The sequence below is a fragment of the Stegostoma tigrinum genome, chromosome 14 (genome assembly GCF_030684315.1).
Source record: "Stegostoma tigrinum isolate sSteTig4 chromosome 14, sSteTig4.hap1, whole genome shotgun sequence".
In the NCBI taxonomy this organism is placed as follows: Eukaryota; Metazoa; Chordata; class Chondrichthyes; order Orectolobiformes; family Stegostomatidae; genus Stegostoma; species Stegostoma tigrinum.
In genome coordinates, this window is record NC_081367.1 from 56,162,115 (window position 1) to 56,175,518 (window position 13,404).

Consider the following 13,404-nt stretch of genomic DNA (forward strand, 5'->3'; position numbering starts at 1 on the left):
GTATGTCGGCTCAGAGAGCCGAACGGTTTACAATGGACAGAACTTTGTTCGTCTGTACTGTAAGATATCATGAAGGGATATCAACGTAATAATCAGGCCGTGCCTAAATGAAAATAGGTGGCTCAGTGGTTAGCACTGCTGCCTCACAAGACCCGGAGCCTCGGTTCGATTCCACTCTCGGGCGGCTATCTGTGTGGAGTTTGCACATTTTCCCCGGGTCTGCTTGGGTTTCCTCCGGAGCTCAAATAGATGTGCAGGCTACGTTGATTGGCCTTGCGTAATTGCACATAGTGTTCAGGAATAAGTGCGTTATAGGTGGATGGGTCTGGGTGGGATGATCTAAGGGTTTAGGCGGACTTGTTGGGTCGAAAGGCCTGCTTCCATATTGTAGGAATTCTAAGAAAAGAAAGTTAAACGCAATCCCCTGTGGAATGTTAGGAAAACGGCCTCTCAAATTGCTTTTCATTTCAATTTAATCAAAGGATGGTCAGCATTTTCCACACAGTTATATAAATTCATTCCGTGTAGACGGTAATAAGAGCCTGCATCTATTCCTCAAAGAATAATAATTGACTAGGCTCCCAGTATAATCATATTAGTTACGAGAACTGGGGCAAAAATCCCTAATGTAATTATTTGACAAGAACAGTGGAGTTAATCTACCATGACTCTCTGGGCGAAACAGGTGAGATGCCTGTATATTCCAATCTCATCATGGACGCATATATATCCTTTTATTGCGGAGTAAAGGCATAAGAAATTATTTCCAGCGATCGTTAGCCAGTACGTAAGAGGATTTTACGATGCATTTAAGTACTATATTGGGAATTTTGTTGCTAACGTCTTTCGAAGAAGGGAGTTCTGGAGGTGAACCACCCTGTAGACCTCAAGAGAAGTTCATCACTCGGGGATTAATGAAGGGTGGGGATGTTGTCCTTGGCGGATTATTCATTGTTCATTTTAGAACAACACTGCTGAATAATTCGTTCGAGACAAAACCGGAAGAGGTGCGCTGCCGAGAGTGAGTAATAAACCAACCTCTGCTGGCCGCTTTGTATAATAGTTGTATGTTTGAAGTGAATGAAATAACATTTATGTGGTCCTTTTCACATCACAGGTGGAGGGACAGGAGGTGAGGGATAGGTCCGGATACTACCGAAGTGTATTCCCAAGTATGATGTAAAAAATGCGGCAAAGGCGTGTGCGCGCAAAGTTCCCACCAGCAGCTCGGTGAAAATGACGAGATGAGCTGTTTTAGTAATGTTGCTTCAGGGCCAAATATTGGTCAGATCATTTGATGTGACTTCGCTGCTTTGATTAGAATTCTAGCTGGGGAATCTTGTTCCTCCACGGTTTTGGATCTCATTCGATTGGTGTCATTTCCGAGAGTGTGAATATTGCTCTCACCTATGTCAGAAGTAGTAAATTAAATTTCATGCTGAAGCCTTTAGAGTAGACCGTGGGAGTGGGGGTGGGGGCTAGTCCAAAACCAAAGTGCTGCTGGGAGTAAGTAACCAGTCCATGTTTGAAGTGTAGCGTGAGCAGCAATAGTATCGAAAGGAAAGAATGGCGGTGTTTGTGGTTTATGGAATGAGCAAATGCATGACTTATAATGGACAACGATCCTGTGTTTATTGACTGTAACGTGTTGCTCCCTGTGGAGAATAACAATGGTATGAAACTGAAACATGAACAAAAACAGCCCTTCAATGCTATTGAAAATAATATTAACTACAGCAGGTGCTCACCTTTGTATACTTTTTTTTTCAAGATCTGGGCGAGCTATTAAAACCAGTACATATCATGTTTCTTGAACAACTACAGGTAATAACAGGTCGACTTCTGGAACACCCGCTGATTTTTGCTTTACCATGAAGTCGCTTGCCAGGTAACTTTGGAGTGTGAATAGAATTCAGAGTAGCATAGATCAGACTAGGAGATAGGGTTGCTGTCGACAAGAAGACACTGGCGAACGTTTCTGTCTCTTCAGCATTTCAACAGCTCCATGGTCACAGTTACAGAAATCAGGGTTTTATCTCACATAATTTCAAACACAGCAACTGTTGTGGAGAATTATCTCACTTTCTATGGGTTATTCGTCAGTATCAATGGGCTGGTCCTAAAGCAGCAGTACAGGGTTACTTTATGTAGTAGTGTGGAATTGATAAACCGAACCTGAGATCCATTGATTGTCCAAATGGACCTACTTCCCATAATTCACAGGATCATTTCATAGCTTGTTTTCCAAACGCGCCGACGTTGAACTGCATATTTAATGCGATTTTTGTTTTGTGCAGCATGACAAACGGAATTGTAAATTCTCCACAAGGAGAGGTCAATTGAGTATACGTGAAAAAAAAAATCAAATTAATGTTGTAACATAAACGATATATGATCAGTCAGCTATCAAATTCATGCAATTTAGGTCAAAATTCAAGCAAGGGAATCTGCAGTGGGCCAAAAGATCTCTGGAAGAATAAATAATCTAACGTCTGAATATTTGCATCATCTCTATTTTACCTGTTGGAACACAATGGAAAGTGACCGTTCTTCAGGACGGTCAATCCATCACAGCTCATCTTACCTCGGCACTTCCAACCATAGATGTTCCGACAGTTGAACATTCTATCGGAAGGGTTCACTAGTGGGACCTCAAGCAGGTGCTTCATCCCAATCCGCTGTTAACTGTTGAAAGATATACAAAAATGGGTAATGCTTCCCTTCTCTAAAATTAACCAATGATTCTTGTCATGAAATACTATTTGTTTATACTGGGCCAGAGGGCCTTTAGAATTTCAGATGTTTGAATTCGCATACCATATCCTGGAGAGTTTTAATGCAGAAGCTTAAATGATGATAATGTTCACTTCGACGAGGAATCTAATATATATAATTTATATGCTGGATTCTTCTCAGTGATCTGCTCAATCTCGTCAAAATCCCGCAGGAAACAGTTACCCATTGAGCTACCTAAGCCCGTTTCCTAGGAAAGTAATTCCAGATGATTTAAAGAAGCTTCAGGAAATTTCAGCGTTGACTCAGAAAAGTTGAGAAGAAACAATCTGTATTGATAAAATATTTGGTAAGTTTTTCCAAATGAAGCGATTTTCCCGAAAAGGAAAAAAAAAGATGAATCATTTTGTGTCATTTTTGCATTTGACCTTGCGTCTAATTTCTACTTAGGCTTTGTAGCATCTCAATTTTGAAAGCAAACGTCCATGGTTAACTTACATTTAAATGCAAGACCTGCTTCGAATATGGATTTGAAGTTAAATAAAATTCAACATGAACCTTCATTAATAATAAGACTTCCCTTGCGACATTGATGGAAATGTCAATTCTTTTAAAAAATGAAGTTTCATTAATACTCACAAAGATCTTTTGTCGACCTGAAACCTGCAGTCATTTACAATAATTATAAATGGCTCTAACATAACTAAATTATGCTTCAGCCTAACGATAAGTAATTCTGTGTTCTAGTTTCAACCTCCGTGGCTTGCGATGGGTCCAAACAATGATCTTTACCATTGACGAAATAAACAGGGACCCAGATCTTCTTCCGAACACGACGTTAGGTTACAAGATTCTGGATAGTTGTGACGTCTCCTCCGAAGCACTGAAAGCAACTTTCCAGATACTGAATGGAGATGAAAGATCTTCTCCAAACGACACATGTTTTGGTTTTTCCTCAGTGCCTGTTGTAATAGGAGATGCGGGATCTTCACGATCTGCTGCAGTTTCAAGAATTTTGGAGGTCTTTGGAATTCCTTTGGTAAGATGTGGGGAAATTTCTGTCTACTGGACCTTTGCTGATGTTGGTTATTTAACCGATCTTGGTTTTAATTAATCGAATCCAACTTCGTGCACTGGTCCACTATTCAATTATCTTACTTTTTAAATTTCGAATTGTTAACCAATTGTGAATTTATGGAACATATATCACCTAACGAGCCTCAGGCAAACACAAGAAAAGGAATCTGTATCATCGGCACATTCTTTTTATCGATCAGAAATAGTAAAAAAAAACAGAATTTGCTGGAAAAACTCAGGCGCCCTGACAGCATCTGTGGAGAGAAATCAAACTTTACATTTCGGGTCAAGTGACCCTTCCTAAGAACTGATGGTAGTTTGGAAAATAGCTACCTAGCTAGCCTTCATCCCGAGAGACTGTAACCGAATTTCACAAGTTAACTCTGATTTCTGCCCACAGACACTGCCAGACCTGCCGTGCTTTTCCCAAGAGATCTATTTTTGTATCTGCGTTATGGCATCAGCAGTTCTACTGGTTCCCCCCCACCTCCCCACCTAGTACAGTTTTGATCTGAGTTACGTTGCCACACTTCTGCCAACTAATCTAGTAAATCTTTGATATTTATCTTTTGACGTCCAAGACTTTTACACAGAGAAAACTTCAGCGAGACCCTTTGTCAATCGAAAGATTGACTGTCTGCTCATCCTACTTAAATGCAAAGAACTTTTATGTACTTTGCCATACCTCACATCGCATCGCTGCAATGAAACCTGTGGCCGAATCAATTTAATCTGTGTTGCCATTTCTGTTTAAGAATTCGCTGGCCACTGAACCCTGATCGATATTTGCCTCCCGTGCTATCGTTTAGTGCACGTGATGTTGCGTCTAAATCTTCCCCTTTCTTTTTTCGAATGATGCAATGTCAGGCAACTTCAGGGATGTCCCTACCTCCTTCATTGATCCTGCTGAGTAAATGAAGGCAGTTTCCTACTTTGGCCGACAAGTGATCGAATGAGAACACAAACGAAGAGCCGCTCATTTTATTGGGGTCTGCCACCTCGGGGCAACATTTCTTGAAATCAGTGTTAATCACGAAGAGTTCCCAACATGTCAGCTGGTGACCAGAATAATTCAGGATCGAATTTCCAAAACGCCGGGTACGCCAGCTCTGCGCCGGTTTTACTGGTGGTGTTTGTAATACTTGCACTCTTAAAAATTGCTGTATCACTGTATAAATTGAAATAACGGGACGGGTAAAGGAAATAGAAACAAAAAAAAACGAAAGAACCCATTTGCAAGTTTGTTGAAACGGCATTCTGATGAAAATTCACTGGACTATAAGGTTGGCTTTGAATTCTGCTGGCAGTCCCGTTGAGTTTCTCCAGCAGTTTCTTTTGTTCTTGAAATTGCATGCTGGGATATCGTTCTGACGGTATTAATTAGCTCAAATTTCTCTCAAACACAGACAATAGCTGAAATTATACTTCAACCAGTGTAGTATGATTGGGCCGTATCTTCACAAATCCTCGAATGTACCACGAGAGTTTTTGAAAGCCGGTTAACGTGGCAAGTGGGATCCTGGGTTTTGTAAAGAGAAACAAGAGTCCAAAAGCCAGGAAGTTACGGCAGATGTTTGCGAAGAACTGTTTCAGCCTTAACTGGGGTATTGCGTCTGATCTTGGATTCCAGACTTTGGGAGTGGGAATGGGAAAGAGCAGAATTGGAGAAGGTACGAAACCATTTCACTGTGGTTTTAAGGCTGGGGAAGGGGGTGGCGGTGGCGGGGACTTCAGTTGCGCCAATAAAGTGAGGCAACTGTGTTTGTTTTCCTTAGCGAAGTAAAGACTGAAAGAAGATGCTTTGGATGGTTTTGAAATGTCAAAGACTCCAGACAGCTTAGTGTGAGACTGTTCTCATTTGCAGAAATCTTGAGAATAAAGTGAGATAAATTTAAGACATATCGGAAAATAACGAAGACGCCAACAGGAAATCAACGTCTTCGGTCGGCACCTGGTCACGAGGAATTCGTGATGGAGGAACAACTGGTGTCTCATATCGCCGCTTTGTTTGTTTAAATTCAGTTCCAGTAGAGACTTAGGATAAAACATAAACAACATGTTCCTTGCTGAACTTATTAAATTCGATAATGTTTGTTGACGTTACAGATCAGTTACTTTGCTTCCTGTGCCTGTCTAAGCGACAAAAACGAGTTCCCAACATTTTTCAGAACAGTAGCCAGTGATGCCGTTCAAATCAAAGCTTTGTTGAGACTCATAAATTATTTCAAATGGAGCTGGATTGGCATTATTGCAGTTGAAAACGACTACGGCCGCTTTGCTATTCAATCGTTCACTGATGAAATCTGGAACTCTAATGTCTGCGTCTCCTATACGGAATTCATCTCTTCGGGTGATGCTCGTGACAGAGTGTCAACGATTGCGGATACGATAACACAATCCTCTGCAAAAGTGATTATATTGTTTTGCGGAGAAAGTGACGCTTTCTCTTTAATTCAAGAACTCAAAGTGAGAAACATCACTGATTTGCAATTGATCGCAAGCGAAGCCTGGGTCACCTCATCCCTGATATGGTCAAACGAAAGTCAGGGCATTTTGACTGGCACAATTGGTTTTGGAATCAGGAAAGCGGAGATTCCAGGACTCGAAGATTTTTTAGTTAAATTTCATCCTTCCACATCACCAGAAAACCCGTTTGTTGAGGAATTTTGGCAAGAGGTTTTCGGTTGTGAAGTAAGGGAACGTGACAGAACCTCTCCGCGAAACGAGTGGCAATTTTCTGGCAGACCATGCACAGGATCAGAGGATCTGAATTTAACTAAGAACATATACACCGACGTATCACAGCTAAGGGTTTCGTACAATGTTTATAAAGCAGTTTATGCTGTAGCACACGCCCTTCATAATATGGAATCCTGCATAAATGGAAAAGGACCGTTTATAAACAAAACATGCGGCCAAAGATCGAGCATCGTACCCTGGCAGGTAAGAGGTATTTTGTATTCTAAACTAAGAATAAGCAAAACCAAATCTGCCAAGTGTTCTAGTTCTGAAGTAGAAATTCCAATCGAGTCCGCACCGCCATTCATCGATGATCTGATAATCCCACAATCTACTGTCTAGCCTTATCTCGGTAACACTTCATTCCATTTCTGGTGAGTGTTTAAACATTGGAGCATACTAGTTACACCTTTAGAAATGATAACTGAAGATGTCAACTACTGCAGTGAAAATCTTATTGAATTATAAAGTTCTTTTATAATTTTTCCACCACTTGATAACAAATAGGAAATATTCACAAACAAAGTAGCACAGTGGTTACATAAAGTCATTGGAAGGATTCTTCGATTTTATAATATTCATTATTTGTTCATGGATTACGGAATATCGTTGGTTACGGGTTTCATACAATGCTTACAAAAAAGTTTATTCTGTAGCACACGCCCTTAACAGTTATCCATGATGACACAGAGAGCAATTAAGAACCTTTGGAATCATGAGTGGATCATACCAGGTGAAGGTTGCAGACATTAGTAAAACAAAGAAATTTTTAGGCCAATTAACATATGGCCTGAATTCAGGTAAAAATTAAAGCGCAGATTTTTGTTTAAAAAGAGAAACTAATCCAAATTTCACCTCTGCAATGGCATCATACAAATTCATGCCCATAAATATTAGCGCAATGATCTGGAAAGCAGTCAAGTTACATCGTTATTATCACACCGCTTCGTCCTACTGATGATTACTCATTCAATTTTTAAAAGTAATTGCGTAATTCAAAAATATTTCGTGTTTTGTCTTTATTAAGCTTTTGCATTATCTGAAAGAAGTCAAGTTTATGAATAGGTTTGGTGAAGAAGTAAGCTTTGATAGTAATGGAGATCCAATGGCTTCATATGACCTAATAAACTGGCAAAGGAGTGCTGATGGGTCCGTTAACTTTGTAAAGGTTGGTTTTTATGATGCAGCGTTGCCAGAAGGAGAAAAGCTTGTGTTGGATGAACGCACCATCGTCTGGCATGGACATCAACATTTGGTAAGAGTCTTCTGAAGATACGAGTGTGAGATATTTGCTCGGTTTCTGGTCTCCGCAGAATGTTCTGATCTCTTAATGAAACGGTTGAGATAAGATGAATTTTGCTTTATTCCATCGATAGTAATGGACTTAGTGGTGCTGAACAAGGCAGTTATCATCGCACTCACCAACATCAACAGGATAATTGGTGAATGATGAATTGCCTTTGCCATGGGAAATGCAACTTGCAAACTATCCCAGAATTGCGTTGTGGCATTAAACTTAGTAAACAAATTATTTTGGAACAATGAACCATTTTCTACTTGCTGTCAGTTGCAGAGAAAGTAAAACGGTAATTAATGAGTGCACTGTAACAACTCTACATTTAAAGATCAATTAGCGCCCAAAACGCACACTCTGATAGTTCCGAGAAAGAGTCGCTGAACCGGAAGGGTTAACACTGATTTCTCTGCACAGGTGCTGCCAGATCTGGTGATATTTTCCAGCAATTTCTGAATTAGTTTCTGATTTCCAGTATCCACCGTTCTGAGCTTTCTTTTACTCTTAACATTTTTAGTTTGGCTTCACATCTTTCAGTCATGATATTTTCTCGATTATGTTGACGATAGTCGAACATTTAAACGGGATAGCATCCATCCCTAAACCCTCGGGAATATATCAGGTGCACATTCTTCAATATATTTTACTTCACATGTAGTCTCTGACCCCGCAAAAAAATAAACACTAATCCTTACTAATCCTTCACTCATCTTGCAAGATTCTACTCTATGGATTCTTCTCGTCCTCTGAGTTTCAAATGCCTTAACTTGCATGTTAGTTTTCATTCAAGTATTATGTTGGAAATAAAAATATATTACATTACCGCTTAAACTTATTACATCAGACGTTGGATCATTGCACTATCCACCTTTCAACACTGATGTTTGAATGCTGTTCCCAGGAATCAAAATGATACGCACTTTATCCGTTTTTTTCAGACGACAACACAGAATATGTCGACAAGAGTTAATTAATAAGAGTCAGGAAAATCCATTTGGATCTCTATTCTTCCGATAATTGATGCTGTAGAGCAAAGTCCCAGAGATGTGCCGCATGGAGGTAGACGCTTCAGTCCAACTTGTTCATGCCGACCATATGCCCTAAATTAATCTGGTCCCATTTGCCAACATTTGGCCCATATCCCTCTCAAACCTTCTGATGCATGTAACAATCCAGACGCCTTTCAAATACTGCAATTTCACCAGCCTTCATCACTTCCCCTGGCAGCTCATTCCATACACGCGCCTCTATCTGCATGAAAATACTTCCCCTTAGGTCCCTTTTAAAAATTACCCCTCTCATCTTAAAAAAGATGCTCTCTAGTTTTGAACTTCCCCACTCGGGAGCGAAAAAGCACTTGGCTATTCAACTTAACTCTTCTCCTCATGATTTTATAAACTTTTTTAATGTCACCGACGGTCCGGGGAAATATCTAGGGAAAATACTTCGTAAATGGCGATGAAATCATGTACTGAAACAACCATTGATACTTTGACCGTTACGTGAATGGATCAGAAAAGCAATAACTGCATTTTCACTCCTCTGCAGGTACCAGTGTCAGTTTGTAGTGACAGCTGTCCAACAGGTACAAGGAAAGCAACTCGGAGGGGTGAGCCTATTTGCTGCTTTGATTGTTTACCATGTGCTGATGGGGAAATTAGTAACAAAACAGGTACGTATCATTGACCAACTCTCCCTATTCTATAGTAATAAACGCATTGCATAAGCAATGAGGATTGTATCCTTTAAAATTCATCAACATTGAGTTATGCAACTTTGGACCATAAATGTGCCGTGCAATAGATTAAATCATAGAATCCCTACAGTGTGGAAGCAGGGCATTCGGACCATCGAATCCACGCTGACCTTCCGAGCAGCATCCTGCCCAGGCCCAGCTCCACCCTCTGCCTCAGCCCCCTTCTCTTTCCCTGCATCTCCCATTATAGACACCCAAGAAATGTTTGGGGATGTTGGTGTTTTACTTCAAGATTTCAGGCTGCTCTAAATTGCTTTGTACCAACCTTGCAGCAACCTGTTGCGATGTTTTGCTGAATTGAAACTCGTCTACAGATGTAAGTGCCCTTCCATCTGAAGCTAGGGCACCTGTTAGGTCAGAATTCATAGTGTTCCCTGTTGGAGCAAGAACATTCATCGCCTGTTGTATTCCACATGCCCACTGGTAAGACTCTGAGGAAACATCCTTCCAAACTTCTTGTCTGTCGGTCAGATGACATGGTTCATAGTTTTATGCACAGATAATAGGCAGCTTGTAAATAAGGTGCAGGAATCACTGTACACTGTACACAGGTAATCGAGAGCAATAAAAGCGGTGCCAATGATTGCTTTACTCGAAATAGGTTCGCCTGAATTGGTGTTATGGATCCATTATAGAAATATTCAATTGCACTTCACATTGTTTACTGCAAATAAGCGCCGCTGTTCAAAATAATTACCGCCCCAAAATGCAAACACTCTTGGCAGAAATTTCAATAGATTTCAATAATTTCAATATTATTAGACCATAAAATATAGGAGCTGAATTAGGAAATTCGGCCCATCGGATTTGCTCCGCCATTCAATCGCGGGTGATGTGGCTCTCAATCCCATTCTCCTGTATCTCCCCATAACCGTTGTTCCCTTTACATATGAAGAACTTCTGTCTTAAATACACTCAATGACTTGGCCTTCGCAGCTCTTTGTGGCATCCTGTTCCACAGGCTCACCAGCCTCTAACTGAAGAAAATCCTACTCATCTTCATTCCAAAGGGTCCTCCCTTCTCCCAGAGACTGTGCTTTTGGGAGTTAGTCTCTCATACTGGCGAAGACATCTTCTACAGATTCACTTTCTTCAGGTCTTCCAGTATTCTGTAAGCTTCAACGAGATCCCCGCCCCTCACCCTTCTTAACTCCATTAGGTACTGACGCAGAATAGTCAATATCTCTTAATGTGGCAAACCCTTTATTCCTAAGATCATTTTTGTGAACGTCTTCTGAACCCCTTCACAGGTCAGCATATCCTTTGCCAGATACGAGTCCAAAACTACTCATAATGTTCCAAATGCAGACTGATCAAAGCCTTTTTTTTAGCCTTAGTTGTAAATAGTTGAACTATTGAAGTTTATCAGGTACAAAGCCAGAGGCAGCCATTCGTGAGGTCATTACACCTGCCCGATTTTTGTTTTCAATTGAGCTTCAAGGAAAGGTTGATAACTATCTGGAATTCATGGCGAATCCACAACCGATCTATCTTTAGTCTGTTCTAGACTTGTGACACGATTATGTGGTTCATTCGAAAAGGAACAATCTTTCTAATGGCGTTTTTAAAATATTATCCTCTGCAGATTCTATTGAATGCTTGAAGTGTTCATTACATCACTGGTCAAACGATGAAAGAAATGAATGTATTGCAAAGGAAAATGAATACCTCTCCTTTCACGATGGAATTGGAATAACACTGATGAGCATTTCACTACTTGGAGCTTGTATCACAGGGGCTGTGGCAGCTGTATTCTTAAATTTCATAAATACTCCCATTGTCAAGGCCAACAATTCGGAACTAAGCTTTCTTCTACTAATCTCATTAATACTGTGCTTTCTGTGCTCCATTGCATTCATTGGACAGCCATCACCATGGTCATGCATGGTGCGGCACACTGTGTTTGGAGTTAGTTTTGCTTTATGTATTTCTTGTCTTCTTAGTAAAACTCTGGTAGTCCTAATGGCATTTAAAGCAACTCTGCCCGGCAGATATATTATGAAATGGTTCGGACCCAAACAACAAAGGTCAACTGTCTTTTTCTCGACATTGATTCAAATTATAATATGTGTGTTCTGGTTGGTGATCTCTCCCCCAGTCCCAGCTAAAAACACCAAATATCAAAGTGCAAAGATTATCCTTGAATGCGACTTGGGATCTCCAATTGCTTTCTGCTGTGTGTTCGGTTACATTGGGCTCCTGGCTTGTTTTTGTTTAATTTTAGCTTTCTTGGCCCGAGCGTTACCAGACAAATTCAACGAAGCGAAGTTTATAACATTTAGTATGCTTATTTTCTTTGCTGTGTGGTTAACTTTTATCCCTGCTTATGTAAGCACCCATGGGAAATATACAGTGGCCGTGGAAGTGTTTGCAATTTTAACATCGAGCTTTGGGTTGCTTATCTGCATATTTACTCCAAAATGTTATATTATATTATTAAAACCAGAAGAAAACACAAGAAAACACTTAACCGCCTAATGAGCCAGTCCTGAGACCAATTAATTCAAAACTCGTAGGCTGCCAAAAGCACCCTCGGAAAGTGGGAATAGATTATGCGGATGTTAAACTTTTAGATGTTACAGGCAGTGAGGTTGCTTGCCTCAGGAATGTCTTGTTTCAGAGAACCCAGGAATGGTAGATAACAATGTGTGGATTTGGATGAACACAGCAGGCCAAGCAGCATCTTCTGAGCACAAGAGCTGACGTTTCGCGCCTAGACACTTCATTCGAAACGTGGGAAGGGGAGAGGATTCTGAAGTAAATGCGGAGAGAGGGGAAGGCGGCGGGCCGATGGACAGAGGAGAAGATAGGTGGAGAGGAGACTATAGGAGGCGAGTTAGGGAGGGGATAGGTCAGTCCGGGCAGGACGGACAGGTCAAGGGGGCGGGATGAGGTTAGTAAGGAGGAAATGGGAGTGCGGCTTGGGTGGGAGGAGGGGATGAGTGAGAGGAAGAACAAGCTAGGGAGGCAGGGACGAACTGGGCTCGTTTTGGTATGCACTGAGGGAAGGGGAGGTTTTGAAAGTGGTGAATTCCACATTGATAGCATTGGGCTGTGGGGTGCCCAAGCAAAATATGAGTTGCTGCTCCTGCAACCTACGGATGGCATCATGATGGCACTGTAGGAGGCCCAGGATGGACATGTCGTCGAAGGAAGGAGAGGGGGAGTTATAATGTTTCGCGACTGGGAGGTGCAGTTGTTTATTGCGAACCGAGCGTCGGTATTCTGTAAAGCGTTCCCCAAGCGCCTTGGTTTCCCCATTGCAGAGGAAGCCACAATGGGAACAGAGGATGCAGTATACCACATTGGCGGATGGGCAGGTGAACATCTGCTTGATGTGGAAAGCCATCTTGGGTCCTCGGATGGGGCTTTGGGAGGCTGTGTGGGTGCAAGTGTAGCACTTCCTGCGGTTGCAGGGGAAATTGCCGGATGTGGTGTGTTTGGAAGGGAGTGTGGAACAGACAAGGGAGTCCCGGAGAGAGTGGTCTCTCCGGAAGGCAGACAAGAGTGGGGATGGAAAAATGTGTGTGGTAGTGGGGTCGGATTGTAGATGGCTGAAGTGTCAGAGGATGATACGTTTTATGTGGAGGTTGGTGGGGTGGTATGTGAGGACGAGGGGGATTCTGATTGGCTGTTATTGCAGGGGCTGGGTGTGCGGGAAATGCGGGAGACACGGTCGAGGCCGTTCTCGACCACCGTGGCAGGGAAGTTGCGGTCCTTGAAGAACGCGGACATGTGAGGTGTACGGGAATCGAATGCCTCATCCTGGGAGCAGATGCGGCGGAGGTGAAGGACTTGGGAATAG

The 13,404-nt window shown here is 41.7% G+C and overlaps 1 protein-coding gene across 1 annotated transcript; it reads left to right on the top strand.

The window, feature by feature from the left end:
* The first annotated feature begins 3,487 nt into the window (after positions 1–3,487).
* On the top strand, positions 3,488–12,077 carry LOC125457757 (extracellular calcium-sensing receptor-like). Its single transcript, XM_059650898.1, has 5 exons — positions 3,488–3,772; positions 5,917–6,753; positions 7,577–7,804; positions 9,392–9,515; positions 11,185–12,077. Exons 1-5 carry the CDS (start codon positions 3,515–3,517, stop codon positions 12,075–12,077), a joined length of 2,340 nt encoding a protein of 779 aa, XP_059506881.1. The 5' UTR covers positions 3,488–3,514.
* The last annotated feature ends 1,327 nt before the right edge of the window (positions 12,078–13,404 follow it).

Coding starts and splice junctions, on each gene's coding strand:
- LOC125457757 (XM_059650898.1), top strand. CDS start 3,515: ATGATCTTTACCATTGACGAAATAAACAGGGACCCAGATCTTCTTCCG. Junction 3,773..5,916: donor AGGTCTTTGGAATTCCTTTG/GTAAGATGTGGG, acceptor TTGACGTTACAG/ATCAGTTACTTTGCTTCCTG. Junction 7,805..9,391: donor GGCATGGACATCAACATTTG/GTAAGAGTCTTC, acceptor ACTCCTCTGCAG/GTACCAGTGTCAGTTTGTAG.